At 41.2% G+C, this 26,813-nt stretch overlaps 1 protein-coding gene across 1 annotated transcript in view; it reads right to left on the bottom strand.

The window, feature by feature from the left end:
- The window catches only part of CTTNBP2 (cortactin binding protein 2), a 163,046-nt gene extending 143,617 nt beyond the window's left edge, over positions 1-19,429 (bottom strand). The window contains exons 1-2 of the mRNA XM_065938735.1: positions 19,222-19,429; positions 6,109-6,216 (exon numbers count right to left, since the gene is read on the bottom strand). Coding sequence (XP_065794807.1) covers positions 6,109-6,216; positions 19,222-19,302 — 189 coding nt within the window. The 5' untranslated portion in view covers positions 19,303-19,429. The remainder of the gene's footprint in view (positions 1-6,108; positions 6,217-19,221) is intronic.
- Between the last annotated feature and the right edge of the window lie 7,384 nt (positions 19,430-26,813).

Below are 26,813 nucleotides of genomic sequence, written 5' to 3'. Positions count from 1 at the left end.
TTTTAGTTTACAGCAGTGTTTCCCAAGGAGGGGTGACTTGGAGACCTTCTTGTCTGTCACAACTAGGGAGGTGCCGCTGGCATCGAGTGAGCAGACAGGGAGGTTACAAAGCATCCTAGAATGCAGAAAACAGCTTCCTCCCTGCAACCCCCCATCCCCATCACCTGATCCCAAATGTCAACTGCGCTGAGGTGGAAAAAGTCTGCTTTAGAGCAAAACCATTACAACTGCTTTTTAATTGAGCTTTGAACCCAATGGAAAGACCAGGTTTTCAAAAAGGGATTTATTCTAGACAACGTACATACTGAGTCACAGTCTGAGAAAAGTATAACTCAGGCCGAAATGACACTACTCAGAACTATATAAACTCAAGATATAAGAATTCTCTAGGTGAACACAATCTTGGTATTGTAATAAAGCTCCACTGATATTCGGTTCATACTTATACATAGGAGGCACTCAACAAATATTTACAGAGGGAAGTAGAAAGAGAAGGATCTTCTTGTACTGCACCCCAGGACACTGTACATGGTAACATTAAATCAAGACGATGCGCTGTGTTGGGTTGCTGCGCTCAATGTGCCCGACTCTGCAACCCTCTGGACTGTGGCCCACCAGGCTCCTCTGTCCTTGGGATTTTCCCACCAAAAATACTGGAGTGGGTTGCCATGCCCTCTTCCAAGGGATCTTCCCGGCCCAGGGATCGAACCCATGTCTTCTGTATTGGCAGGTGGATTCTTTGCCACTGAACCACACAGGAAGCCTGTATTGGGTAGTTAGAGGCCGTCTTAACCTTCTCCCTTCCTCCGCAGCACTAGCGAGCAGCCGGCCAGTGCCATTTTCCGGTTTCCTATGCAGCTACCTGTGTCTACAAAAGTTCTCACTAATGCACCTGTGTGCACTGCTTAGAGGAAGCTGCTTGTTCATTTCCTCTCTTGCCCCCACCCCTTGCCATAGGTTGGGATGTGGAGGTGGCTTTGCCCAAGTTTCAACCATACAGAGGAAGCTAATTCCCTAAGGAGAACAGTAAGCTAGAAATCACCTGGGTGGTTGAATGACTCCCTGGCATAAAGTTGTCTCTCCAGCAGAGATCATTCATCTGCAGAATTGTAGGTGAGGAATGAACCACTTACTTAATCAATTATACTTTAGGTCCCTTTGTGGCAGCAGCCTGCACAAGTCAATTCTATAATCTGATATCCACTATGATTTAAGGGCTACAAATGCTTTCTAGCCAAGAAAATGTTAAACTGGGTAATTTTTAAAGTTTCAGTGCAAGTAATACCTGAAAATCTGGATGATGTGGTTACTCTGTAGTGACTATAGATTAAGAGGAAGAACTGCTCTGTCTGTTAATAGTGTTAATTCTCATTTATCCAATCTAACTGGAAAAAGAAGGCAAATCTGGAGATTCCTGCCCAAGGAATTCATTGCTTCAATGATATGATATTTACATAAACATACTTCCCTAGTGGCTCAGATGGTAAAGAATCTGCCTGCAATGCAGGAGACCCAGGTTCAATCCCTGGGTTGGGAAGACCCCCTGGAGAAGGGCATGGCAACCCACTCCAGTATTCTTGCCTGGAAAATTCTACAGAGAGAGCAGCCTGGCTAGATACAGTCCATGGGATCGCAAAGAGCTGGACACCACTGAGCAACTAACACACACATGCTAATGATAGCAGGCTAACACACACACACGACAATTTTCACTCTTCAAATTTTGCAATTGCAGCCTTTTCTTCTCCTTGCGTTTGTCTAAGATGCTGGTAAAAATACCAGTAGCGACAGGAAAAATAAAGTGAGGACTAGAGGATTTCACAAACTAAACACTGAGCATTGGAACAATGATTTCTGGACTAAGTTGTAGATTCAAATTTTGAATATTCAATTAAATTTTATTCAAAAGGCTCTGTGCTATCTTGGTTTTCAGAAAATACAAATGCTTCTCGCTGAGCACCTTCTTTATTAAAATTCAAAGTATTTTCCTTTAGACTTGATTTGATATTGAATATATTTATTCAATGATTTATTTCTACTTTATGTGAATGAGGGGGAAATCATTGAGAAACAAAGTATTTCTTATGTGATGAAATTATAACATTTCAGTTAAGCAGCTTTATGAAATTCAGATTTTCCATTAATATTGCTTTTTAAAATATAATTTCCCCCAATAAAAATTAATGTGTTGAATATTACATTGTTATAAAGCCATAAGCTTATTGAAAAATATTTTTACCTTAAACATATGAAAACAGTAAAAGTATCAAAATACATACTGCAATTTCCTAACATCTTTCTCCCAAAATTGTATTTATGGATTGTCCTAACAAGTCTAAGGCAATAATTCAATGATTTATGCAACTTTTATGGTAACTTGACCATATCTTATAACTTGACCATATCTTGACCATATCTTAACCTAACCATAACTTATCCAGAGCCATCAGGATAACACAATTAAAAAAGCAAAATAGGACAGTTTGGTCTGAAATACCTTTTTTACATTTGTTAAATTCTAAAGAATTTTAATGCCTCACAACAGAATCATTTCTAAATCTTCAAGTTCAGAGTACAAATTAGGCACCTTCTACTTTAAAAAAAAAAATCACAATTTATATATTTAATTAAAAAATCTTCACTATTCTCAGAGAAATTACTTTTGACTTTATCTTTAAACAAAATGTATTTCTCCCAACTGAATAATTACTGAGTAGATTTTGACCTTTTATTTAGGAATAAATTTCTTACAAAATCAAAGTTTCACTTTCTCCTTCCCAGTTTCTTTCTGGGGCATTAGCCAGTCACTAACTTATACTCCGCTATTAAAAGAAAAGGTAACTAAAGGACACATCTGGACCCAAGTAAATATTTCACTAGTTTCACCAGTTCTAACAAATGCCCCGAAGGGAATAGTCAATCAGTAAATCACCATAGTGAGTCTACAACAGGTATGTGAAAATGACATTATTACCTACTCCTAGAAATGCAATCATCTACACAAATCAATCACGATTCCCAATTGTAAAAAGTGACAAAAAACCTTGAGAATTTCCAAACACACCAAGTTTTAGCATGCCACGTTTTCAACCTGAAGTAAGCCACAATTTCTTTGGACTTCCTTTTTGTCTGAGCCTATATAAAGAGAGGCTGGAAACGGTCAGTCTCTCAGAGAGACTGGTGGTGCTCTACAGGCTAGTACCCGAGGAGGCATTCTTGAAATAGGTGAAAAGTGTCACAGTGAGTGGTACTTACGAAGCAGGGCTAGGGGCCTGCCTCATATCCAGGAGCTGTCCCAAGTCCCCCACAATTTTCCCTCTGGTCATTCCTTTCACTAGAACCTTCAGGATGACTATCTGAGCCCACAGAGCATCTTCTTTCCATACACAGACAAGTTGTTTTAATTCAGCTTTAATGAACACTAAATTATTCATGGTCAACTCCCATGTAAATGTGTACTTTCGTCTGGAACTTTACCAAGTGTCCTTCACTGTTTCAGAGAAATCACCTTACCCATGGCAAATCTGTTCCCTGTATCCCAGTCAATGACATGGCAAGCCTGGATCAGGATTCTTTTGCAATGACTGCATTCATGACAATGTCATGAGACTAGGTGGGAACACCCATCTAATTTATCTTGTCTTCCAATATAGTCATGCAGCAGTTATATATGGAAATGAATAATATTTTATTATAAATTACTTTCCTGTCACTTTATATCACAATTAGGGCAATGTACTGGCTATTTTTAACATAGCCTACTTATATACGCAATTTAGCACACATTTCACTGCAACATAGTAAAAGGGGAATACAAAGTATTTCATGAAAAATGAAAAACTGGGTCTGACAGATATGCAAACCCTGACCTAGAATACCATCTAAGGCTCCTTGCAGCTCCAGCACTCTTTGATTCTATGAAAAACTTCACAGTTCGGCAAACCCTGATCATTAACAAGCCTTTACCTCTGCACAAGTTTGAAAGTATTGCAATGAAGTTAAAAGATAAATACATGTGGTTGCTAAGGTGACACATAAAAACACAAACTGTACTAAACACTCCAACATGGGCGTAAGCAGAGGGAAATGCCTTGGTGCTGATGCCTTTTACAGGTAAACAGAGGGACGGGAGCTTCCCCGTTGGCTCAGTGGTAAAGAACCTGCCTGCAATGCAGGGGACACACATTCAAATCCCTGGGTCAAGAATATTCCATGGAGGAGGAAACAGCAACCCACTCCAGTATTCCTGCCTGGGAAATCCCAAGGACAGAGGAGCCTAGTGGGCTACCATCCATGGGGTCGTAGAAGAGTCGGACACGATTGAGAGATTGAGTACAAGAGAGGGAAAGAGAAGTATCTAAGGGAGAACTGAAGCCTTCACATCTCTTTGGTCTCAAGAAGCTGCACAACTGGTCTTACAGGTGACTGTTACCTTATTCTCTCCTTGGGCTGAAAGTCAAAGCCTTGAGTGATGAACTGCCTTAGCATTTCTCCCACAAAGTGCATTCAAGAAAATACACACTGGCAAACAATGCAAGACTCCTGAGAGTCCCCTGGACTGCAAGGAGATCAACCCAGTCAATCCTAAAGGAAATCAACCCTGCATAGTCACTGGAAGGACTGATGCTGAAGCTCTAAACCTTTGGCCACCTGATGCAAAGAGCTGACTCTGGAAAAGACCCTGATGCTGGGAAAGACTGAAGGCAGAAGGAGAAGGGGACGACAGAGGATGAGACGGTTGCATCCCATCACTGACTCAATGAACATGCGTTTGAGCAAACTCCGGGAGATGGTGAAGGACAGGGAAGCCTGATGTGCTGCAGTCCACAGGGTTACAAAGAACTGGATGTGACTTAGCGACTGAACAACAACAAAACAACGCAAATGTTCCAAATGTGGAACAGGATGGAAACCTCTCACTACTAAACTGTGCACAGGTTTACTTAGCAAATCTTATCATTCAAAAATCAACACCCGCAACTCATCACTGGCATGAAGTCGCTATAACCACAATCCATTTTTTCCTGAGGCCATCATCCTCTGTCATCAGATTGAAGAATCATTATTATCCCCAGAAGAGCAATTTCCAGGCTGTGAAAATGACTGAATTCATTACTTCAGGAACTATTGCCCCTTTCTCCACACAACTGGATTCTCAACACATGCACCGTCTCCATTACGTCTAACCATTCACCTCTCTTACCTCTTTCCCCACCACATTAGCACCCACATGGGGGAACACTGCTTTTACATTCCTCAAAGTTTCACATGTTAAACTCCCTAAGTTTAAGGAACTATCTCCTGGTGAAAAAAATACATCCATACTTCCTGTATAATAAATATACCCCTCATGATTAAATGACCAAGAATTAGGAAACACCTGATTACATACAAAATATTAAATATAAAACAGAAAAAAAAAACCCTCAAGTTTGGCTTACAAACCTAATCTTGGGAATAACCAATTAGAAAATTCTACATCAAGAAAGTTTAAAAACATTTTTTTTAAGAAAACAAAACTTTGTTGAGGTATTCTAATACATTGGAATATAATTCTTCACAAATTATGAGAAGTTAAAAATTACTATAAGATCAGATGAAAAAAGTAATAAAACTATTTAAAGATACATATGTATACATAAAGATTTAGTTTTTAACTCAAGAGTTTCTGAAAATAAGAAATCATTTATAGCTTATATAGGAAGAAAAAACCCTCTACTACCAGCAATTTCTTTTATAAATGATTCACTTAATTTTTCCTCACTGGCCTCACATACATGTAGGATACCAAGCTACCAATTTCCTGAGAACTTATGTCTTTAATCAAAGAAATATGGGGAACATAAAATGATTTCAGAAGCTACAGAGTTTTAATTCTCAAGTTCCTCAAATCAGACAGTCTAGAATCATTCTCTCTCTTTCAATGTCCATCCGACCTGAGGGTTTGTTAGGGCTTATCAAGGTTATGGGTTGGTATTCCGAAGGAGGGGCACATTATAACATTTTAAAGCTACATGACTTAAAAATTAAGAAGCAGCAGCTTTGCCATTGGCCATCTGAGAAAGGAAAATGACACAGAAATGGGACTCAGCCCTAGAAGGTTCTTACCCGCAGGGCCTCGATGACGAGGTCTCTGGCCTCCAGCTCCCCTTCCATCACACTGAGGAGCATCCGAAGCTCTGATTTACTGAGGGTATCCACATCAAACTCTTTTTTCTGTAACACAAATTTTAAAAAATGAAAAAATTCATAAAGGTATGCAATGGATCACATTTATCCCAATGGCTCAACAAACCCAGGGGACACTGGGGCCCCATTCAGCAGCAGACAATGTAGGCTCTGACCTTCTACAAGGAGGGGTTTCCCTGGCGGCTCAGACAGGAAAGAATTTGCCTACAATGTAGGAAGAGCTGGGTTTGAGCCATGAATCAGGAAGATCCCCTGGAAAGGGGAATGTCTACCCACTCCAATATGCTTGCCTGGAGAATTCCATGGACAGAGGAGCCTAGTGGGCTATGACTGAGCGACTAACACGTTCACTTTTTACTAGGAGAGGTAAAAACCACACAGACAATATTCCACGTCTCTCCACTAACGAGATCTATTCTCCCAGCCTGACCGCCCACCTGGCTTCAGGATCTCTTCAAATTATACCACACAAATTTAAAGTCCCTGGAGTTTATATCAAAACAGGCCCGTCTGTGTTGGGGAGAAGTTAGGAGGGTAGCAAAGAAAGCATGACTGTGTTCCTAGAAGGGCCCCAACATAAAGGCTCCTGGGAGGTTAGTATAAATTCCAAGACATCCAATAATAACAGGTCGTGTTTATAGAACACTCTGCTGCAGAGGCCACCGGCTAGCAGCTACAGCCAAATCTGGCCCACAGATGTGTGTTACTTGGGCCACAGAGTGTTCTGTTTTCTCCAGTCAGCACTAAGAAAATCTCAAGACGTCACCCAAAATTTCAGATCACTGGCTTCTCCAAACTGAGATGACCGGTTAACTCCAGATTCACACTCCCATAGGGGAACAAGTCACAGAGTCAAGGAGCAGCTGCCCCTTTAGAAGGAACATGCTCTTTGCTTCCCCCACAACCACACATGTTCACACACACACACACACACACACACTCATGCACGCAGGCAATGTGATTGTCAGAGGCCAGGCCTGCCGCCTCATGAAGTCATCTGGGCTGCTGGTTAGGTGTTTCTGAAGGCCCCGCTGTATGGTTATCAAATGCTTTTACACGATGCCTCTGACTTCCGGCCATTCCGGAAGGCCAGCCTGAGAGGGAGCTGAGGCTGAAGTGAGCGAGCCTTCTTCCAGAGACCAGCTATCCCAGGAGGCAGCAGCACCATGGCCCTGGGGGGTCATAATCCTCACCCACTGCCCAGGCAGCCCCGTGCTCTTCTCTACCTTTCCTCCTTGATGACCGCATCCCACTGACACACCTTGGCTTCCCATTCTTTTTTTTGCCAACTCTGCCCTCTTTCCTCACAACAGCTTTTACAAGCAGGTCTCCTGACAGCCATCTCACAGACGAAGCTGAGAGAGGACGGGTCAGCATGCTGACTGCTGGGCTCTGGTGAGTCCACAGCCCCGGCGCCCTCCAAACATGCAGCCCCACTGCCCGCTCCCGTCACGACTCATTTGACAAACCCAGTCACCATCCAAAGAACTCGTGAAGAAACAGATCTAACCTGTTAGATCTGTATCATCCCCTCTATTTTTCAAATTAGAAAACCGCAACTCAGGAGTCAGATACTGTACCCAGATCACACAACCAGGAAATGGCAAAACTGCAACCAAGTACTATGACTTGTCTGCACCCTTTGCCAGCATGATGCCAACATTCTAGAGATGAAAACAGGGCTAGTCTATCAATAAGCCAATGAGAACTAGTTTAGCAACTGTGTATCTGACACCATACTATCACTGTGATGACAAACAAGTAAACACAGCAGAGCCTATAAGTGACTCCAGGGACTTCCAAACAGGTACGACCAGAACTGGTCACTTCTCAGCTGCAAAAGAACCTTCTGGAAGGAGATAATTGTATAAAGGGGAACAGAGACCAGAGCTAACTGGTTCTCTGAATAAGATTTGTAAAGGATCGTACCCTTAAAATTGTTTCTTTTTGCACATGCATTCAACAAAGCAGTTGTTTGGAAAGGTAGGGGTTAAGATGGGAAAAAGAGAAAAGAAAACCTGTAGCAGGCCTACGGGATGGGTAGTTCTGGGTGACCTCTGCTTGGAAGCTTAACATAGAGATGTTCACTGTGAAAAATAAAACCCAATATATTAGAGCTCAAATTCTGCTCCCATTACTGAGTGGTATCACTTAAGCTTTATAACCCAGTTATTCTCAAAATTCAAGCAGAGGAATCACCTGGAGACTTTGTTAACACAGACCGCTGGGCTTCATCCTTGAAGTGTGATTCAGAAAGTCTGAGGTGGGGCTGTGAATTTGCCTTTCTATGTGCTTCTGCTACTGCTGGTGGTTTTGGTCCATGGACTACATTTGGAGAAGCATTCTGTAACTTATCTGAGTCTGTTTTCTCATCGGTGTAACAGAAATCCCGACATCTATCCCACAAAGTTCTTGTGAGGATTAAACAGCAATGTATTAATGACATGCACCCCTATGTTCACGGCAGCGCTATTCACAATAGCTAAGACATGGAAACCTAAGTGTCCATTATGACATTGGATACGACATCATGACATTGCATGAATTGATAAAGAAGATATGGTACATATGTGTACAATGGAATATTACTCAGCCATAGAACAGAATGAAATAATACCATGTGTAGCAACATGGATGCAACCAGATTATTATACTAAGTGAAGTCAGTCATCTTACAAGAAAGACAGCCATATGAGATCACTTATACATGGAATCTGAAATAGGACACAAATGAACCTATCTACGAAAGAGAACCAGATTCACAGGCTTACAAGACAGACTTTGAGGTTGCCAAGAGAGAACAGGTTCGGGGAAAGACAGTGGGAGTTTGGGATTAGCAGATGTAAACTATTACATACAGAACAGATAAACAACAAGGGCCGACGGTATAGCAGAGAGAACTAATTCAATATCCTATGAAAAAGTACAACAGAAAAGAATATAAAAAAGATTGTATACATGTGTTACAACACGCCTACATATTGTGCATCTTTATATACATATAGGCTTCCCTGGTGACTCAGATGGTAAAGAACTCGCCTGCAATGCAGAAGACCTGGGTTCAATCCCTGGGTCAGGCGGGAAGATCCCCTGGAGGAGGGAATGGCAACCTGGAGAATCCCAGTGGACAGAGGAGCCTGGCAAGCTACAGTCCATGGGGTTGCAAGGAGTTGAACATGACTGAGTGGCTAACACACACACGTTTGTGTGTGTGTGTGTATGTATAACAGAATCACTTTGCTGTACAGTAGAAATTAACTACACTTCAATTCAAAAAAAGAATGTATCAATGAAGTAAGTGCTAAATAAAGGCAGGTGATTGTTATTATTATTAAAGTTGAGAGCTCCCAAATGTTTTAAAAGGGAGGAGTGGGATATTGGCTATGAGCCTATTTCTTTGAAAATCTACCAGCCCAAGTCCAATAAACTCAGTTTATTGACTATGATGATAGACAGACTCATTTATCCTGGTTTTTCCCACTGAGATGGGAAAGTAAGCTGCAATTCTTATGTGCTTTAGAGGGTAATGTTTTATTAATGCTGCCGGTGGTTCTACAGATTTTAATTAATTGTATATTTTATTGTCCTTGTTTCCCCAAAGCTTCATAAGCAAAGCACTCCACTTTAAAAACTAATAAATTATGAAAGACTTTGCCACACTTGATTCACATTAGAGTCAGAAGAGCTTGCCCTGGTTCCATCATCATCAACATCACAACACGTGACCTGCAACCAACACGTCTATTCTTTTTACTGTATTACCATCGATAAAAATGAAGAGTTATTAAAGAAACAATATTACAAGGATTCTCGCTAAACAATAAATTGTTACAGAGAATGTTAAAAAAAAATCTGTCTTAATTTATTAAGTGATGCATTATTTTAAACATACTGCATCTATCTGCCTGCTTCTCTGTCCTCTACCTCTCACTCTTGCTTCCAAACTGAAGGCACTTCTAATTTGTGGCCTTCAACAATAAAGATACTGTAAGAATATTTTCAAATGATCATTCTCCAATACTTGAAGTTTTCACCTCCTAAACTGGCAAAATATGAGTAAAAGAAAGTATATGAAATTATGTTATAGGTCTTAGACTGGGTATTTCACAAGTAAGTTCAAAGAATTTTGGTATTTTTAGAAAAGCAAAGCCCAGAACCAAAAAAAAAAAAAAAAACTCATTAAAAACTCTATTATTGTCTCATATGAAGTGTCATTTATCTGACCTGACACATTTATAGTACAAAAGTACTTAGATACAGAAAAAGCAATTATTAAAGTCTCTTGGTTTAAGAGTAAAATGATCATTTTAAATTGTACTTTAAACTACTTTGAGGTGTGACTGACATAAAAAATGCTGTACATATTTAATATATACAATTTGATGGTTTTGAAGGTAAGTAAACACCTACAAAACCTTCACCACAATCTATGCCATAAACAAATCTATCACCTACAAAAGTTTCCTCTCATCCTATTTACTATTTTTTTGTGATAAATCATGGAATATTTGAAAAGACTAACTTGAAAACCTAATTTTCAAAAGAAGATACAAGACAGGATAGATCTAAATGCCACACTCACATAAAAAAATCAGGATCTACATAAAGGTCCCCAAGCAAATATGACACCCATGCCCTTGTCACCCCAAAACCAGAGCAGACATGTTCAGAGACTAAACTTTGTTACCACTGCAATAGCTTTTCCTAATTAACAGGGAAAAATTCAAATATCATTTTTTTTTTTTTTTAATGATGGCAAGGCACTCAGACAGAAAAGGAATAAAAAAATCTGGTAGATTTCAACTCCACAGGCCACTCTCCTGCATAGCATGTTTGATGTTTGCCAGAAAAAGGACTCTAGGAAAAGCACTTCTTAACACCTAGTTTAGAAAATCCAGCACAGGCAGCCTAAACTAATCCTGAATCTGATCATCAGATAGAAAGATTTCTTTGGGACATATATACATGGAAAAGGAGACACAACCTCAAACTCTTACTGTTCAACACAAAAGTCTGCAACGCCTTAATTTATCTGGGGCAGGTGTAGGACAGCATTCTCCTGAATATTCTCCTACAAGCTTCCAAAAAAAAAAAAAAAAAAAGGAAAAGGGAAAAAGATGATAAAATAGAAGCTGGCTGAACTGTCATCTTAAATTGCCAGATCTGAACACTGGCCAATACCAAGTTTCCCCCACTACCACTCTTCCCACACTCTTCCTGAAAGAAAAAAATTTAAATGCTTTGTTTACACAGGAAATTCAAACTTCATCGTTCAGTCATGTCCTACTCTCTACGACCCACTGGACTGTAACTCGCCAGGCTCCTCTGTCCATGGGGAGTCTCCAGGCAAAAATACTGGAGTGGGTTGCCATTCCCTTCTCCAGGGGATCTTCCCAACCCAGGGATGGGGATGGAATCCACATCTCCTGTGTCTCTTGCATTGCAGGCAGATTCTCAACCCACTGAGCCACCAAAGGGCCAGAAGACCCTTTATGAATTAATGGGGTCAGCACATTGATAGGCACCAAAAGAGCCTTTAGAAGTTATTATGATTATGAGCCGCAGCGGTAGAAGTACCCCTCAGATCTTTGCCCATATGCATCAGCTATGGTGATAATCTAGTGACCAGATACAAAGCCAAACATGCACTCTGGCTCTTCTCAGATACCAAGAGCATCTCCATTTCAAATCTAGTGGGCTGTGCCTACATTTGATCAATGAATTTACAAGGGAGGGAGGAGGGGTGTCTGAGGAAGCAGATGGATTGAAAGAAAGTTACCTCATCTCTTTGGATCTCAGGTTTCTCAGCAGTAAAATGAGAAAGCTGTACGAAGTGATCTCTGAAATCTCTTCCAGCCCCCAAATGTCCTCATTTCACATACCATCAGAGTAACTGGATTATTGGGCTAAGGAAATTAAGGTCATTCCCTGAAGCCTTTGAGAAATATTTGAAGAAAAATTGATTTTTGCCTCTTTGCTTAGAAGGTACAGAAATATGTTTTCCTGCCAGTTTAATAGTGGGCTTCCCTTGTGGCTCAGCTGGTAAAGAATCCACCTGCAATGTGGGAGACCTCGGTTCGATCCCTGGGTTGGGAAGATCCCCTGGAGAAGGGAAAGACTACCCACTCCAGTATGCTGGCCTGGAGAAAGCCATGGGCTGTATAGCCCATGGGCTCGCAAAGAGTCAGGCACAACTGAGTGACCTTCACTTTCACTTTCACTAATAATTAATAATGCATTTAGAACTTTTTGTGTAAGCAAGATTTATGCTTTGGGAATGAATTTAAAAGGTTGTAAAGAGGAGCAAAGCAATGAAACTCATATTGAGACTTCAAGGAGAAAAATCAAAATTTGAAAACTATCATTAACATGGAAAAATTAAATCCAGGTACAGAGAACATTTCCACTCTTTTTAAAATGTATAGCCAATTATAAGGATTTTCATGATGAAAAGTACATGTGTTCATGGTCTAAAACTGTATCTCTGCAGTTATGTCTTGCTTTGAGATTATTCCTTCTGATTTCTTTCTATAGGGAGGTAAGAGTATTCCTGATCAGAGTTGCACACTTCTAATCTTGTTTTTCCTAGTCCTCCTTTCTCCTCTCATTTATCTGAATCCCATTTTCTTCAGGACACAGCTCAAATCTCCTTTCCTTAGGTCTTTTAGACTCAGAAGTCTCTCACTCTCAATTCAGTCTTAAGAGTCTGTTCTGTTAGTTTATTTACAAGTAATCATGCCCTGCTTCATGTGTATCTTCACTTTTTTATACTTACTTATCCATATTAACTCTCCATTTTCTCACCTCTACTAGATGTGTCAGGACATCAAGAGCAATTACATCTTTGAATGATTTTACTTAACATACATGCCTCCCAATTTTGGTATGAAAATGCCTCTTTTGCTCAGTATAAAAACACAAAGCATATAAAATGACGTGTTAACAGATACACCAATCTTACTAAGATACAACGTGATGGCCTACTCTAGGGGCAACTAAGTAACTGATAGGTCATTTTCATTCATTTTCCAAAAATCATTTACAGTAACCTAAAGTAGGGCAACTTGGCATGCGCCTTTAAAGCCACATGCTGAGAACTTGGGCTCAGCTCTCCATGGCCATGCACCTCAAATCAACCATGCCGCCGGGGATCTGCCATGCAAGACAAGCAACTCCATGTATTAGAAGGAAGTAAAACCAACAAGTGAACAGACTGTCAGGAAGGAAACCTGGTAATGGATGTAATTAATTTTAAGTAAGAGAAAAGGGGAATGAAAAGCACAAATATGGCTCAGTCAGGAGCGGCAGCGTTTCATAATTAAGGACGGTTACCTCCCTTCCCTTCTCCCCCTTTCACAACTCCTCTAACCTCCATTTTAACCCTGGAAAAGAAGGACCACATCTCAGACAAAACAAACATCTATTTCCATCGTAACCCATTTTTTTTCAATATTAACAACACCTCACATGTGACATGGATCATTTTCACATGTGAGCTGGCACCCAGATCCAGTAACTTTCCTTTATGAAACTTAGAATGCATGGAAGACTATCACTTCAATTATCTGCAGGTGGCAAATGTCAGCACGCTGATTTTCAAGTGAAGAGCTAAGACATGGACAACTAAAATGAACTTTCTTACAGTGACAAAACTCTTCTGTAGAAGAACTCAGGCCTTTGGCATCACATTGTTGCCTTTTCAATGAAATATAAAAATGTCAGAATCAAATCATCTGCAAACAAGTATCCATTCCACGTAGCAACATTAACTTGGCTCCACTGCACTTACTATAATAACATTTTAAATTCATGTTCAACGTATTTGGTTATTTATTAACAATTTACTTCAAGAGAACACTTTTTTTCCTCCTGCATTGGTGGGTTCTTTACTAGTGCCACCAAGCAAACCCCAATTTTTTTCCCCTAAAATTGAGATTTATACATGGATGGGACCACACTGTGCACAGCATTAATATGATTCTGTTATTTTTGTGCAAGTTATTTTAACAAAGTAAAATTTTAAAAATCCTCTGCTATCAATGTCATCATCATCATCTCTCTTGTAACTGTTCTCCATTTCTTTACCTAATCGTCAAAGACAAGTTTCCTTTTCCACATAATATAAGTCCTGCACAGGAGCTCCAACAGAGAATACAACCAAGTGTATTCAAAGAAAAGCCGCCTTCTAAAGCAATGCTCAGATATGCTTAGGTGGTAAAGTATGCAGGGGAAGAAGGGAGAGAAACTGGCACCATCCTTCCTGGGCATATTCAAATTTGAATTCTAGTCCCACACTTGTGGACATCTGCAGACAATTCCAAATGTCCTTCCTGCCCAATCTTTCCTTCTACTCCCTTTTCCTGTTTCCAAGCTTTCCAGCATCTCTCTTGACCCCTTCTCAACCATCCTCCCCCTCCACACACCCTAGTGGGTGATTTGGCCTTGACTCTATTATTAGAAGAATTCAGGATGGGAGGGGTGCAGTTTCCATCCCTCCACCACCACATCCCCAGCCTCAATCATTGTTCTGATGAGGGAAAAATCTAAAGGGAAAACTAACCATGTTGGAAATTTAATTAAAAAAAAAAATCTGTAAAGCAGCTGAAATATCATTGAGAAAAGCAGTTTAGAAGGGAACAATATAAAATGAAAACCAACAACCACAAGAATCAGAAGAAGAAGAAATAAGAAGAGATCTATAACGTCTATCATTACTACAAATCACAGGCCAACGGCTTCATTACAATCTGGTAACACATGAAGTAAAATTTCTAGTTAATCCATCAACATTAAGGATTATGACCCAGGCTCTTGATGAGTGTTCACTTTCTTTATTCAATAAATATTGGTGGAATATCTATCATGTACCACAGAGTCATGTACAGATGTGAGAGCTGGACCATAAAGAATGCTGAGTGCTGAAGAATTGATGCTTTCAAACTGTGGTGCTGGAGAAGACTCCTGAGGATCCCTTGGGCAGCAGGGAGATCAAACCAGTCAATCCTAAAGGGAATCAACCTGAATATTCATTCACTGGAAGGACTGATGCTGAAGTTCTAATACTTTGGCCTCCTGAAGCTAAGAGCCAACTCACTGGAAAAGACACTGATGCTGGGAAAGACTGAAGGCAGGAGGAGAAGGGGATGACAGAGGATGAGATGGTTGGATGGCATCACCCACTCAATGGACATGAGTATGATGAGCAAACTCCGGGAGACAGTAAAGGACAGAGAAACCTGGTTTGCTTCAGTCCATAGGGTCGCAAAGAGACAAAACTGAGCGACTGAACAACAACAATCTACCATGTGCCTGGAACTGTACTAAGAAACCTCTGCTTTCACAAACAAAATCCACACCGCTCTTCTTGAGGAAGGAGGCCACTCTCTCCCAGTGAGAGCCTTGCTGTCCATATGATCAACAGCAGATATCTGTATATGGCTAAGAACTAAGCCTCTGAAACATTTCTCACCTCATAAAGTTATGTGACGCACAAGAGGACAAGACCAAGTGGGAATCTAGGCACATGGATTCAATCACAGAAGAGGACAAATATTTTTCTCTTAACTAAGTTACTCCTGTGAGAAATATAACAATGACAACAATAATGAAGTCCAAAACACAGATGCAAATAGAAATATACAACCTTTTCAAGAAGAAACAAAGCACCATCATGATAAAATCATGTATATTCTTACTTGGGGAATAGTTTCGTACATTTTTTTCAACTTCTAAGCGGTTTTTCTAAAGCACATAGTTGAGACTGAAACCTCCATGCTCGTCTTTGTCCCAGGCCTCCTCTCAAGGAATCCTGGAGACCAGTCATACCTGCACACTGCCACCTGCCGTATTGCTGTCCAAGTCCTCCATCCTTCTGCGGAATGCTTCCAGATCTTTCCACCAGGAATCCTCCCTGTGACTCTTTCCCCAGGTTCTTGCTGCAGTTTTTCTGTTCCTCTCATGACCCCATGGTCTTTGATTTGATTCCTTGGTGCCTGTGAGTTTCTCCGCTGCAATGTTTTACTTTAGAACAGCAAAGGTGTCACAATATCTCCATCTCTGTATGTGTTTGGTAATGTGTGTTAAATCTAGAAAATCTGTTACCTAATTACCTTGAAATTCTCAAAACTCTATAGCTGCCACACAACTATAATTTTTAAAGAAAGCTTAGCAAAATTGGCTTTAAAAAGTTCTTTCTATTGGGTTTATATTCAATATTGTCACCTGGGAGCACAATTTTCAAGGTGATAGCTGTTAATTTGTTTAACATCACTATTGTGCATTCTTAACAAAATCACTGTCCAAGTTTTTTCTTGTCACTATCACCATGACAACAAAATTTTGTGTATTAACTGCTCCAGAAAAGCCTAGAAGAACAAGAATGTTGGTCCAGTTCCCAAACATAGCTCTAAAAAGCTCTGTGTTTTCCTTTTACTCTTAAATTCTTTGGTGACAATTAAAGGCAGGAAGATTCCTGTCTTCCATACTGCCTTATCCATTAGGAGTTAGTTTCACAGTAGAAATAGCAATATAGTCAAAGAGTCATCACATTCGGCTAAGACGCTGAAAACAATCCAGGTCTCCAGCACGGTTCACAGCAAACACTATTAATATGATCCTACTGAAAAATGTAGCTGTTACCTTAGCCTTATACTTCGGATGCTCTCAGAATTTAAACAGCTAAGAACGAGGACCACAACTAAATTTAAAATACTCCAGTGAAAATCATATTAAGCTGAAAACTATAAATTAAACTTGTCTCTAAGCAACAATCTAAATAGTCAAAACTTAATGAAAACATTCACTTTCAAAAATAGCCTACCGCTTTGGGTCTCTGTTGGCTCATTACTGCCAAATATACATGTAAAATGCATAATACGTAAACCAACTTGAAATAAATTTCAAAAATTCAAAAAAGAATTACCCACTAAAATAATTAAGTCCTCAGTTGCCATAAACCTAAAATGCATAATCATGCCTTTAAATTTTAATCATTAGACTAGAGGCAATTATAATGACAAATATTCTTTAACCTAGCTTTTCTTTAATTAAAAAATCAGTCCATAGATCAAGAAGCAGCTATAGGCAGATTGTACACTACTTCAGTTTACCACATATGAAGCCATCATTAAAATTTCACTAAATACCAAACATTTTTAAAATATTAGATTAAGAATTCTTATTGCATCTCCTCGGAACCCTATAGGAGTCTATGGAAATAACAAAGGAGTTTCACTTTCACAGGTTTTTCATGGCTATACTAATCCACCAGGATGAAATGATCAAACCTCTAAGCAGTTAAAATATCAGACTCCTGAAAATTTAAACAGCAGAAAGGGAACACTGACATTCCTAACACAAAAATCTGCTTGTGTCTAAAGCTCTGTTTGTAATCATACCAAATAAAACTATTTGGTAGCTACTATTTGGTAGTAGGAAGCTACTGACCATAACTCAGCTGTTTTTGTTTGGTTTAATTATTTGATGATTAAAACAGAGTGTATAGAAAGAAACCCACTTTAAGTCAATTAAGCAAACAAATTCAACCTTTCTGGGAAACAAGAAACACACCTTTCTTTTCCCTCAATCCCCTCCCCTTACCATCTCTTGGGGATGAAGCTACCCAATCATGTCAACTTCTCAGAGAGGTTTGTTGTCTTAACAGCTAGCTTCTTTATAGTACCTTACACAGGGGAACTGTGTAACTGTGATTTCCTGCATCACAAGTAGGTAGGTTTCATAAGAAATCTTAAGACATTCTCTATGTAAAGAATGAGCCATAAATTTCCCTAAAAGTTTCAAATCAAAACTTGCCAGTTTCACAAGTGGAAAACAGCAGCCCTCAGCCTCAGTGTTTCCTTCCCTCCCTGTTTCTCTTTTCCTTCCCAGGCTCAGTTCTTCACATGGCCAAGTAGCTTTCCTCCACATCTCTCCTTCACCTCTCCAGAAAGCCGCATCTCCAAACAGAGGTGTAAGAAGTTAAGGCAGCCCTGGATATTCACACCTGACCATGCCCTCCGCTACTGCTTCACAGACACTGGTCAGGTCACGGGTGGGAAAAACGCCAGGGCGTCCACGCTTGGCTCATGGGATCCCGCCAAGGTTGGAAGACGCTCCCAGAGCTGCCTTTCTTTGCAGATCCTTGCAGCTCCTCCCGAGCTGTTTCCCAAACCCCGAAAACATTTTCACGCAGGTATTGTGCGACTGGCCTTCCCCCAAGGTAGGGGCTGGAAACTAACCGTTGAGCCTCTCTGCACTGGGTATTCTGGGGGTGAAAGGAGGGGCCAGCAATCGATGGAAGCTCACTTGGCTTCTAGATCCCAGCGAAGAACAATGTGTTGATACCAGGTGCTGCGCCTCAAACCCGCCGGGATTTTGGGAAGAACGAGGACATCTCGCCCGCCTCAACACCAACCATCACCAAGTGATGGGGCAGCAGGCAGCTAGGACCCAAGCGCCCGCGCTCAGCGGCAGCAGCGCCCACAGCTGGGCATGGGGCCGCTCCCAGGGCGCCTCAGGCGCGGAAATACACACAACACACACATACATACATACACAACACACATACACATGTACACACACAATGGGCATCCCGACACCGGATCGGCGCCGACCCACCTCCCCCACGCAGCTTTCCGGGTCCGCGGAGGGGTGCCAGGCACCCCCGAGACACGCGTCCACAACCACGCGAGCAGCCAGAGGCAAACAATAGGGGGTCAAGTTCGCCAGGAAACACACCCCTGCCCGCGCCCCTGGCCAAACCCGACCGCTGCAGAGGGGGCGCGTGCACGGGCCGCACAGGACGCACGCCTGGAGCCCGGAGACCCGGGCAGACCGGGGTTGCTACCCGCGAGGCGCGCAAAGGGCAAACGAGATCCCCAGACCAGACGACCGCCTCGCCCCGGCCTCCGGGGATGAGGCGACCCCGTGGAGGGGGCACTCCGAGGAGAGGGCACCGGGAAGCGCCCAGGCGAGCGGAGCGCCCCGGGGGGCGCCCAGCCCGGCATCGCGTGCCCACCCTGGGACCTCGATTACCGCCGCCTCCGCCGGGGCCCCGGCCGCGTCCTCCGGGGCGCGGGAGAAGTCGGGCTCGCAGCTCGCGCCGTCCGTCGCCATCTTCCTGCTCTAGCGGATCCGAAGGCGAGCTCGGAGCGGCGGCTCCAGGTTCAGCCCTCCCGGCGCGGGCGGCGCTTAACCCGCGGCGGTCCGCGGACGCGGGCGCTCGCAGCCGGGCCGCCGCCGCCGCCGCCGCGCTCCCTCCGCCCCTAGCCGCCGCCGCCGCGCTCCCTCCGCCCCTAGCCGCCGCCCCCGCCGCCTTAACCCGCTGCGCGCCGGCGCGCCGCCCGGGCCCGCCCCGCCGTGCGCCCAGCGCGGGCCGGCAGCCATCCGGCCGCTCGTCGAGGTACGAGAACTGGGCACATGCCCAGGCCGGGGCAAGGCCCCGAGCGCAAATAGAATCAAAGCCACAGGGCGAGGTGAAGGGAAAGAAAGAGCCCGGGAGCTGGTTCTCCTGAGACGGCCCCACGGAGGTGGCGGTGCAAAGACACACGGATTAAATGTCCGGCCTCCCGAATCCGAATTCTCTATTAGAGCAAGGAAGGCCCTTCTCTTCAGTTCCCTCAAGGCCACGTCTAGAAATCACATAAGGCACCCTTTTCATTTTTTCTTTAAAAAGATTTTTTCCCCCCAACACTGCCGCCAGGACGTTTTTACCCATTTGGTTTATATGCCTGCCTTTGTTTGCTTCTCATTCTCCAAAACCATCAAATTCCCGATCAGAATGTCTGCTCCTACCAATTATTGCGTTACCGGGCCCCTCAGCTGGACCTATCTGTGCAATCTCTTTCCAAAAAGGTGAAAGCAGGCTAACCAAGAAATGTTGTGTCATTGCTTGTAAAAGACAGCTCTCTACTCTTAAGAGAATTTAAAAGAATTATCCCCATGTAGTGGGGACACGTAGGGCTTCCCAAGTGGCTCAGTGGTAAAGAATCTGCCTGTCAATTGAGCCACAGGAGAGGCGGGTTTGATCCCTGCATTGGGAGGATCCCCTGGAGAAGGAAATGGCCACCCGCTCCAGTATTCTTCCCTGGAAAACCGATGGACCTCGGAGCCTGGCAGGTTACAGTCCATGAGACCACAAAAGTGTCAGACACAGCTTAGAGGCTGAACAACGACAAAGTGAGGACACACACCGAAGAACAAGACAGAACAAAGCCTGCCTAAAAAGTGATTTTATGGGAATTATAAAGTCTCAGAAGGTATCTCATGAGTGAGTTAGGCCCAAACTCTTCATGTTCCCTCCCCACATCGGTTTCGGTTGCTACCCTTTCCTGCCAATTCCTCGGATGTGAAAATCTATCACCTTATCAAGACCATATGGTGTAGGCTTTCCCAAATCTCCAGATCCCAAAAATGTGTTGAAAGCACAAAATCAAATGGAGGCATTCAAGCTATGTTTCAAAGAAGTAAAAGCAAATCACAACCAAATCCTGGACTCAAAATTCTGGAAGATGAATATCTAGTTTGAGGGTTACAGATCAGAGTTCATTTTTTAAAATGGCAGCCTCCTAAATGAAAGCACTTTAATTGCTTCACTTTCCAAATTGGATCTAAATATAAGGCAAAACAGGGCAGAGAAAATCTTTTCTGCAAAGGTCCTTAAGGGGATAATCGATAAATTGTAAAAAGTTCCCTTCCAGAAGAGTGCTACATCCAGAAAGAACTTTCACCTGGAATCTTGGGGTTAAAGGTCACAGGTTTAGAAATCACCTCCGGCATGTCCTATAAGCAGAAGTGTTCATTTATTTTCTTTTGATTTCTGTCTGGTAGTTCCTCCCTCTCTTATCCACATGGTTTTCATCCTTGTTCATTATACCACTTTCTTTTATCAATATTTTCTTTGAAATTGCTCAATATTAGAATAACTAGACTCCTTATTAGATAAAAGAAAAGCATTTGATGGCAAAACTTAGACGCTGAGCTGATAGTAAAAATTTTAAGTTGGAATCAAAAGCATTCCTTGTTCTTTTCAAAATGCATTTTCACACCATAAGGTAATATATTTTCTTGATACTGATACTTGATATGAAATTGAATTACTACCCAAGAAATTAACCAGCTCACTTCTGAAAAAATAAAAGAGTAAACTTCACTTGGGAGTTAAGAACTAGAAATATGACATGACAATATTTCTGGGAAGCAAATCTCATTTATTTTATACATGAAGCTCAATTTAAAAAACTCATCATTGGGAATAAATAACTTCTATTAGTCTAAACAAAATTAAAACTATCACATCAGAAAGAAATCAATCCCTGAGTGTTTTCTTTTCTCTCTCATTTTTTTAAAAATGAAAAATAAACAGGTAGGAAAGGAAGAAAGAAAGAAAAAGAAGTCACAGAACATTTTCTAACTGCCGAAATTCAAGACCTGGGAAGAAAAACAGCATTTTTGTCTCTACCTTAAACTTGCCACTGCCCACTGCTGAGGGTTGAAGGAATGTCCCAATCTACTGCACAGAAGTAGCGCACCAGGAGTTAACTCCCTCACTAGTTGCCCAGCTGGGATTGCTTCTCCACCAGGAGGACACTTGATGGATTAAATTCTCTCCCGAATTAGCCTCTGTTGAGATTGCAAATTAACTCTTTCTGAAATAATTTCTTTGCACAAAGACAAGCTCAGTTAGAGTCAAACCAAAACAGATCTGAAAGGGTACTGACTTGATAGCTTTAGAAGTTAAATCTTTTGAAGCTTCATTAAACAGCTAAAAAATGTACTGCAGAAACCAACACAACATTGCAAAACAATCCCCCCCCCCCCAAAAAAAAAGACATCCTAGGGTTTAAATGAACATTTCTGGAAGATGGGAAAAAGAAGGGGTGAAAGTATATGCAGGAAGAAAAGCAATGAATATATATAACAAAATGAATAATGATTTCTAATTAGTAAATTTCTTTCAGCATTAAAATGGAAGGAGAGATATTGAATATTTTACAAACAGAAAACTATTGGTTACATTGTGTTCTCCTTTGAACAAAGGGATGATCCACTGACAAATGAATTTAGACAAATTATTTTCTGAATCCTTGAATAAAGGTATTTGTGCCGAGCCATAGCACACTCTTCAAGATTCTCTTTTAAAACCAAGGAAATGGGTTTCTGCAGCTAGAAATGCAGACTTTGCTTGGGGAACCAAGTGGTTTTCTGATTAAACCATGGCCTTGACCTCACTGGCCACATCCTCCAACCCACTAAACCAAAACCCCAGAGTCTTATACATAATGATGCAATGTGTGCTTCCTTCCATGTGAAAAGATGAAACAACTTACACATGTATCAAAACTGGTTCCCTGTTAGAATAAGAAAATTCTTAATTTCAGTCAATGCCAACATTTATGTTAACTGCAAAGAGCAAACCATATGTTATCATGCCTTACTGTTGCCAAATGACAAAATTACTGAGTTGCATATCATTTTTGACTCTATCCACAGGGCTATAGTTATACAATTTAAATATTCCAGACCATGCTTATCCCAGTCTACACTGTGGTGGCCAACCTGGGAAGCCCCAAATCTTGACGTAAGAAATTCTAACAAAAGAGCACAGATGAGCTTTGACTGCCCTGTATCTATCACATGTTTTTGAAACCAAGACATTGCCAGAAATGAGTTTTCATATGACCTAACTACATTCCCTCTTAGTCAACTTGTCATTATCTGCATGTGCTCAGGCTCTTTGTGGATTTCTCAGTAAATTTAATCCTAATCTAGTAAGCCACTCAATGTCAACAACCTATGGTTTTGGAAGGCCGCCTCCACCAACTGCAGTTGGTGTGTGCCAAGGGAATGCAAGCTAATTTTACCTAAACTAAAAGCAAAATATAATTAGGAAATTAAACATGCCAGGTAGACGCAAGCCAAAACTAAACATAAGTATATTATTATAATCACTCCCAGGCCCTTTTAACACCACCTCTAGCTGGGAACTGCATTTGGTCACTCAATACTAAAGCAATGTCCAAATACAAGATTTTTTTTGAAGAGTTAAGGTTTCAGTAAGCACATTATTCCCCAGTTCGGTCACTAAGAATAGAAACTCAGGCTAATATAGAACAATACAGTAGTGTTGCTTCACTTCTATCTGTGCGCTTAGTCGCTCAGTCGTGTCCGACTCTTTGTGACCCCCCTGTCAGGCTCATCCATCCTTGGCGATTCTCAAGGCAAGAATGCTGGAGTTCCCATTCCTTCCTCCAGGGGATCTTTCCAACCCAGGGGTCAAACCCAGGTCTCCTGCATTGTGGGTGGATTCTTTACTGTCTAAGCCACCAGGGAAGCACTTCCATTTAATGTTTTAAAAATCTTAAACTATTATTTGCTGGTTGGACTCTTATCTGCAGAAGTCATTTCCAAGAGTTAGTTTTAGTGTAAAACCATTGTGGAAAAACAATTTTAACAAAGAAATCTAGCCCATTGCTGTCCCTCATCCACCTGAATTGGAAATGAATCTGATTATTTCCGTTTATTCAGCCTCTTTAGCAACCTCAGAAGCCTGCCTTATGTAGTTACTAGGCAACCACCAAAGCAAGGGTGTTTATACCATTAGGCATTAATTATAGAGAGCTTTATTTTTCTTAGAAAGTTTAAAAACTATTTAAATAGATTATGAGATCAGACCCTTTTCTCCTCTGATGAGGAATGCAGAGCTAGCTCTAAAATCAAAACTGAGATTTTCTTTTCACTATGGGAAAAGAATGTATGTATGTATTGTTCAATTCAAAGGTAAATGTAGTACTTCAAGAATTGATAAGGAAACTAGAGATGATGGCCTTAAATTTTGATAAATATGTAGATGGAATATATGATTGACTTAGTGATGATTTACTTCTGACACAAAATGCAAAACAAGGGTCTTCTTCAGCAGTTCAGTGTTTAGACTCTGTGCTTCTACTGCAAGGAGCACAGGGCACAGGTTCAATCCCTGGTCTAGGAAGTAAGATCCCACATACTGTGCAGTGTGTATGTGTGTGGGGGCCGGCGGGGAGGGGACGGGGGGGGGGGGGGTTGGGGGGTGGGAAAGATGTGTAAAACAAACAAGAAATGCAAGAGAAAAGCCATAAGTATGTAGCTTGCTAATGGAAAGTTGTGAAATAAATGATATACCAATGTTTCCCAGACAATTGTCATCATTAGCCATATACCAAGTTAATGGAGTTTGAAATATTTTTAGAATTTTTGAGACACAAATTCCAGCTTATACTGCCCCAAATCTCACTTTATGACAATAGTTTTTGGTCTACATTTTTTTAACTGTTTCAAATCTGTTGGCCTTATTTAAAAGTGCCTGAAAATATGATGTCATTATTTGAAAAGGCATACTATAAACATATGTAGCAGACATTATTCAATTAACCAAACACAAAATAAAATTTAAGTCAAAACATGAATAAAGCAATGTCATAGCTAGACTTGAAGGCTTGGTCTTATGTATGATTCAAGAATTTAAAGAAAAAAACCATTGGTATTGCTATTTTCATCCTGGGGAAAGTGAAGTCACCTATAGAATAATCAAGAAAAATACTTCTGAAAAAACAACATTAAGGTTTAAGTAGTCTGGAATTTTACTATAACAATTAAAGAAACATTTAACCACTGAAGTCATTTTGTTAGCAATAAGATTTTTTTTTTTTTTTATGGAAAACAGAAATAGCCACCTACTGGCCATTACTATCAGTCAAAATCCCTTTGTTACATCATCACTTGATTTTCATGGGTTATTACTTTGAGCATTAATATCTTCTTTGTTAAAAATCAATTCAGTCGAGATGTATGCCTTCCCTTCAGTAGTATCTGCTAAAGTGAATGTGAAGTCACTCAGTTGTGTCCAACTCTTTGCGACCCCATGGACTGTAGCCTACCACGCTCCTCCATCCATGGGATTTTCCAGGCAAGAGCACTGGAGTGGGCTGCCATTTCCTTCTCTTCCCAACCCAGGGATCAAACCCGGGTCTCCCGCATTGTAGGCAGACACTTTATCGTCTGAGCCACCAGAGAAGTCCTACTATCTGCTAAGGACCTCACTTTGTTAGTGTTCAGCCTCCAACTCCTGATCACAGACTATTGAAAAGGTATGATGCTCTTTGGGTCACAAGACACGTTTGTTTGACATTTTCTGCTTTGATCAGCTCTGCACCCTCCGCCCATGTGGCCACAGATACCCATGGGGATAGTGATAGGGAATTTAAATTTAGAATTTAAAAATTTAAATTTGAACAGAATCTGCACAGAACCCCTGAGTGAGAGCAATGGGTAAAGGCACTCCATTTACAAATACCACATTGTACGGTTCTATTTCCTCTGTTGCTGCTGCTAAGTCGCTTCAGTCATGTCCGACTCTGTGCGACCCCATAGACGGCAGCCCACCAGGCTCCCCTGTCCCTGGGATTCTCCAGGCAAGAACACTGGAGTGGGTTGCCATTTCCTTCCCCACTATTTCCTCTACAGAATCATTTTTAGAGTCATAGAAGCAAACAGAAAAACATAATCATATATTCAAATGGGAGGAGTAAAGCAATAAAGCTTCTTTTGAAAGGGAAATATTTTCATGAACTTATAAATCAAAACATAAGTCCTTACTTTTAATACAATCCAATTTACCAATTTTTTTGCCTCTATGATTAGTGTTTTGTGTCCTGTTTATTAAATCTTTGTTCAACTCCTGCCCCTTTCAGATGCTGTTTTCTGTTGCTTTCTTAAAGTCTCATCATGCACATGCCCAGCTTAGAAATCAGCCTAAAGTTTAAGAGGAAATTGTATACAGAATATTTGGACTCTTTTTCTTAAGTTTCTTATTCTCTGGGGTTTTTTTCTTCATCTCTCAGACATGGTGGCAACCCCCAAATTTTGACCTCTGTCTCTTTAGCCCAATAAAACTCATCTTTATTCCCCAACTGACCTCTACCCCATCCCAAACACTTCATTCAAGAATCATTTTTCCACAAGTCCTGCCTGCATTCACTACAGGTCAATGCCTTCTAACAGTTGTTTCATATATCGATATGTTGTTTCACTTGTTTAATTTTCAGTAAGAGGATTGGTCCAATATTAGGGACTCTGTCATGACTGGAACTGAAAAACACTTGTCCTTTCTTTTAGAGAGTGTTTATAATTAACAGAACTTCCTAATGTTCCCTTTCCTAAGTGGATTGCTCCAGGACCATATTAATTGTTTTCTCAGTCTAGAGATTGGGGTGGAGCCAGTTTAGACTCTCCAGTTGCCATTGACAAACAGAATCCAGGCACTGATCTGCTACCTCATCTACAGTCAGACATGACCGTGTTGGCAATAAAGGATGACATTGCAGAGGCAGAACTAATATGAGGTACAAATTCTAATCCAGTCTTTAAAGGGTAGCAATCCTCTTATTTCTAGGGAGTAGCATACCTACGTGGGTTTCAGAAAGTAAGAAAAAAGTTAAAAGATTTAAGGGGAAGAAGAAGAAGAGTAAGGGGTGGCCTTGGGTTTCCCTCAGCTAAGAGACTGATGGAAATTGAATGTCTTTCAAAGAACAAAGGTATTTCAAATGTGAGGTTTCCAGTACCTTCTGGGAACCTTTAGCAGATTTTTCAGA

This window comes from Muntiacus reevesi, chromosome 6 (assembly GCF_963930625.1).
Source record: "Muntiacus reevesi chromosome 6, mMunRee1.1, whole genome shotgun sequence".
In the NCBI taxonomy this organism is placed as follows: Eukaryota; Metazoa; Chordata; class Mammalia; order Artiodactyla; family Cervidae; genus Muntiacus; species Muntiacus reevesi.
The sequence above is the reverse complement of the archived record's forward strand: the minus strand, read 5'-3'. Positions and strand labels throughout refer to the sequence as shown.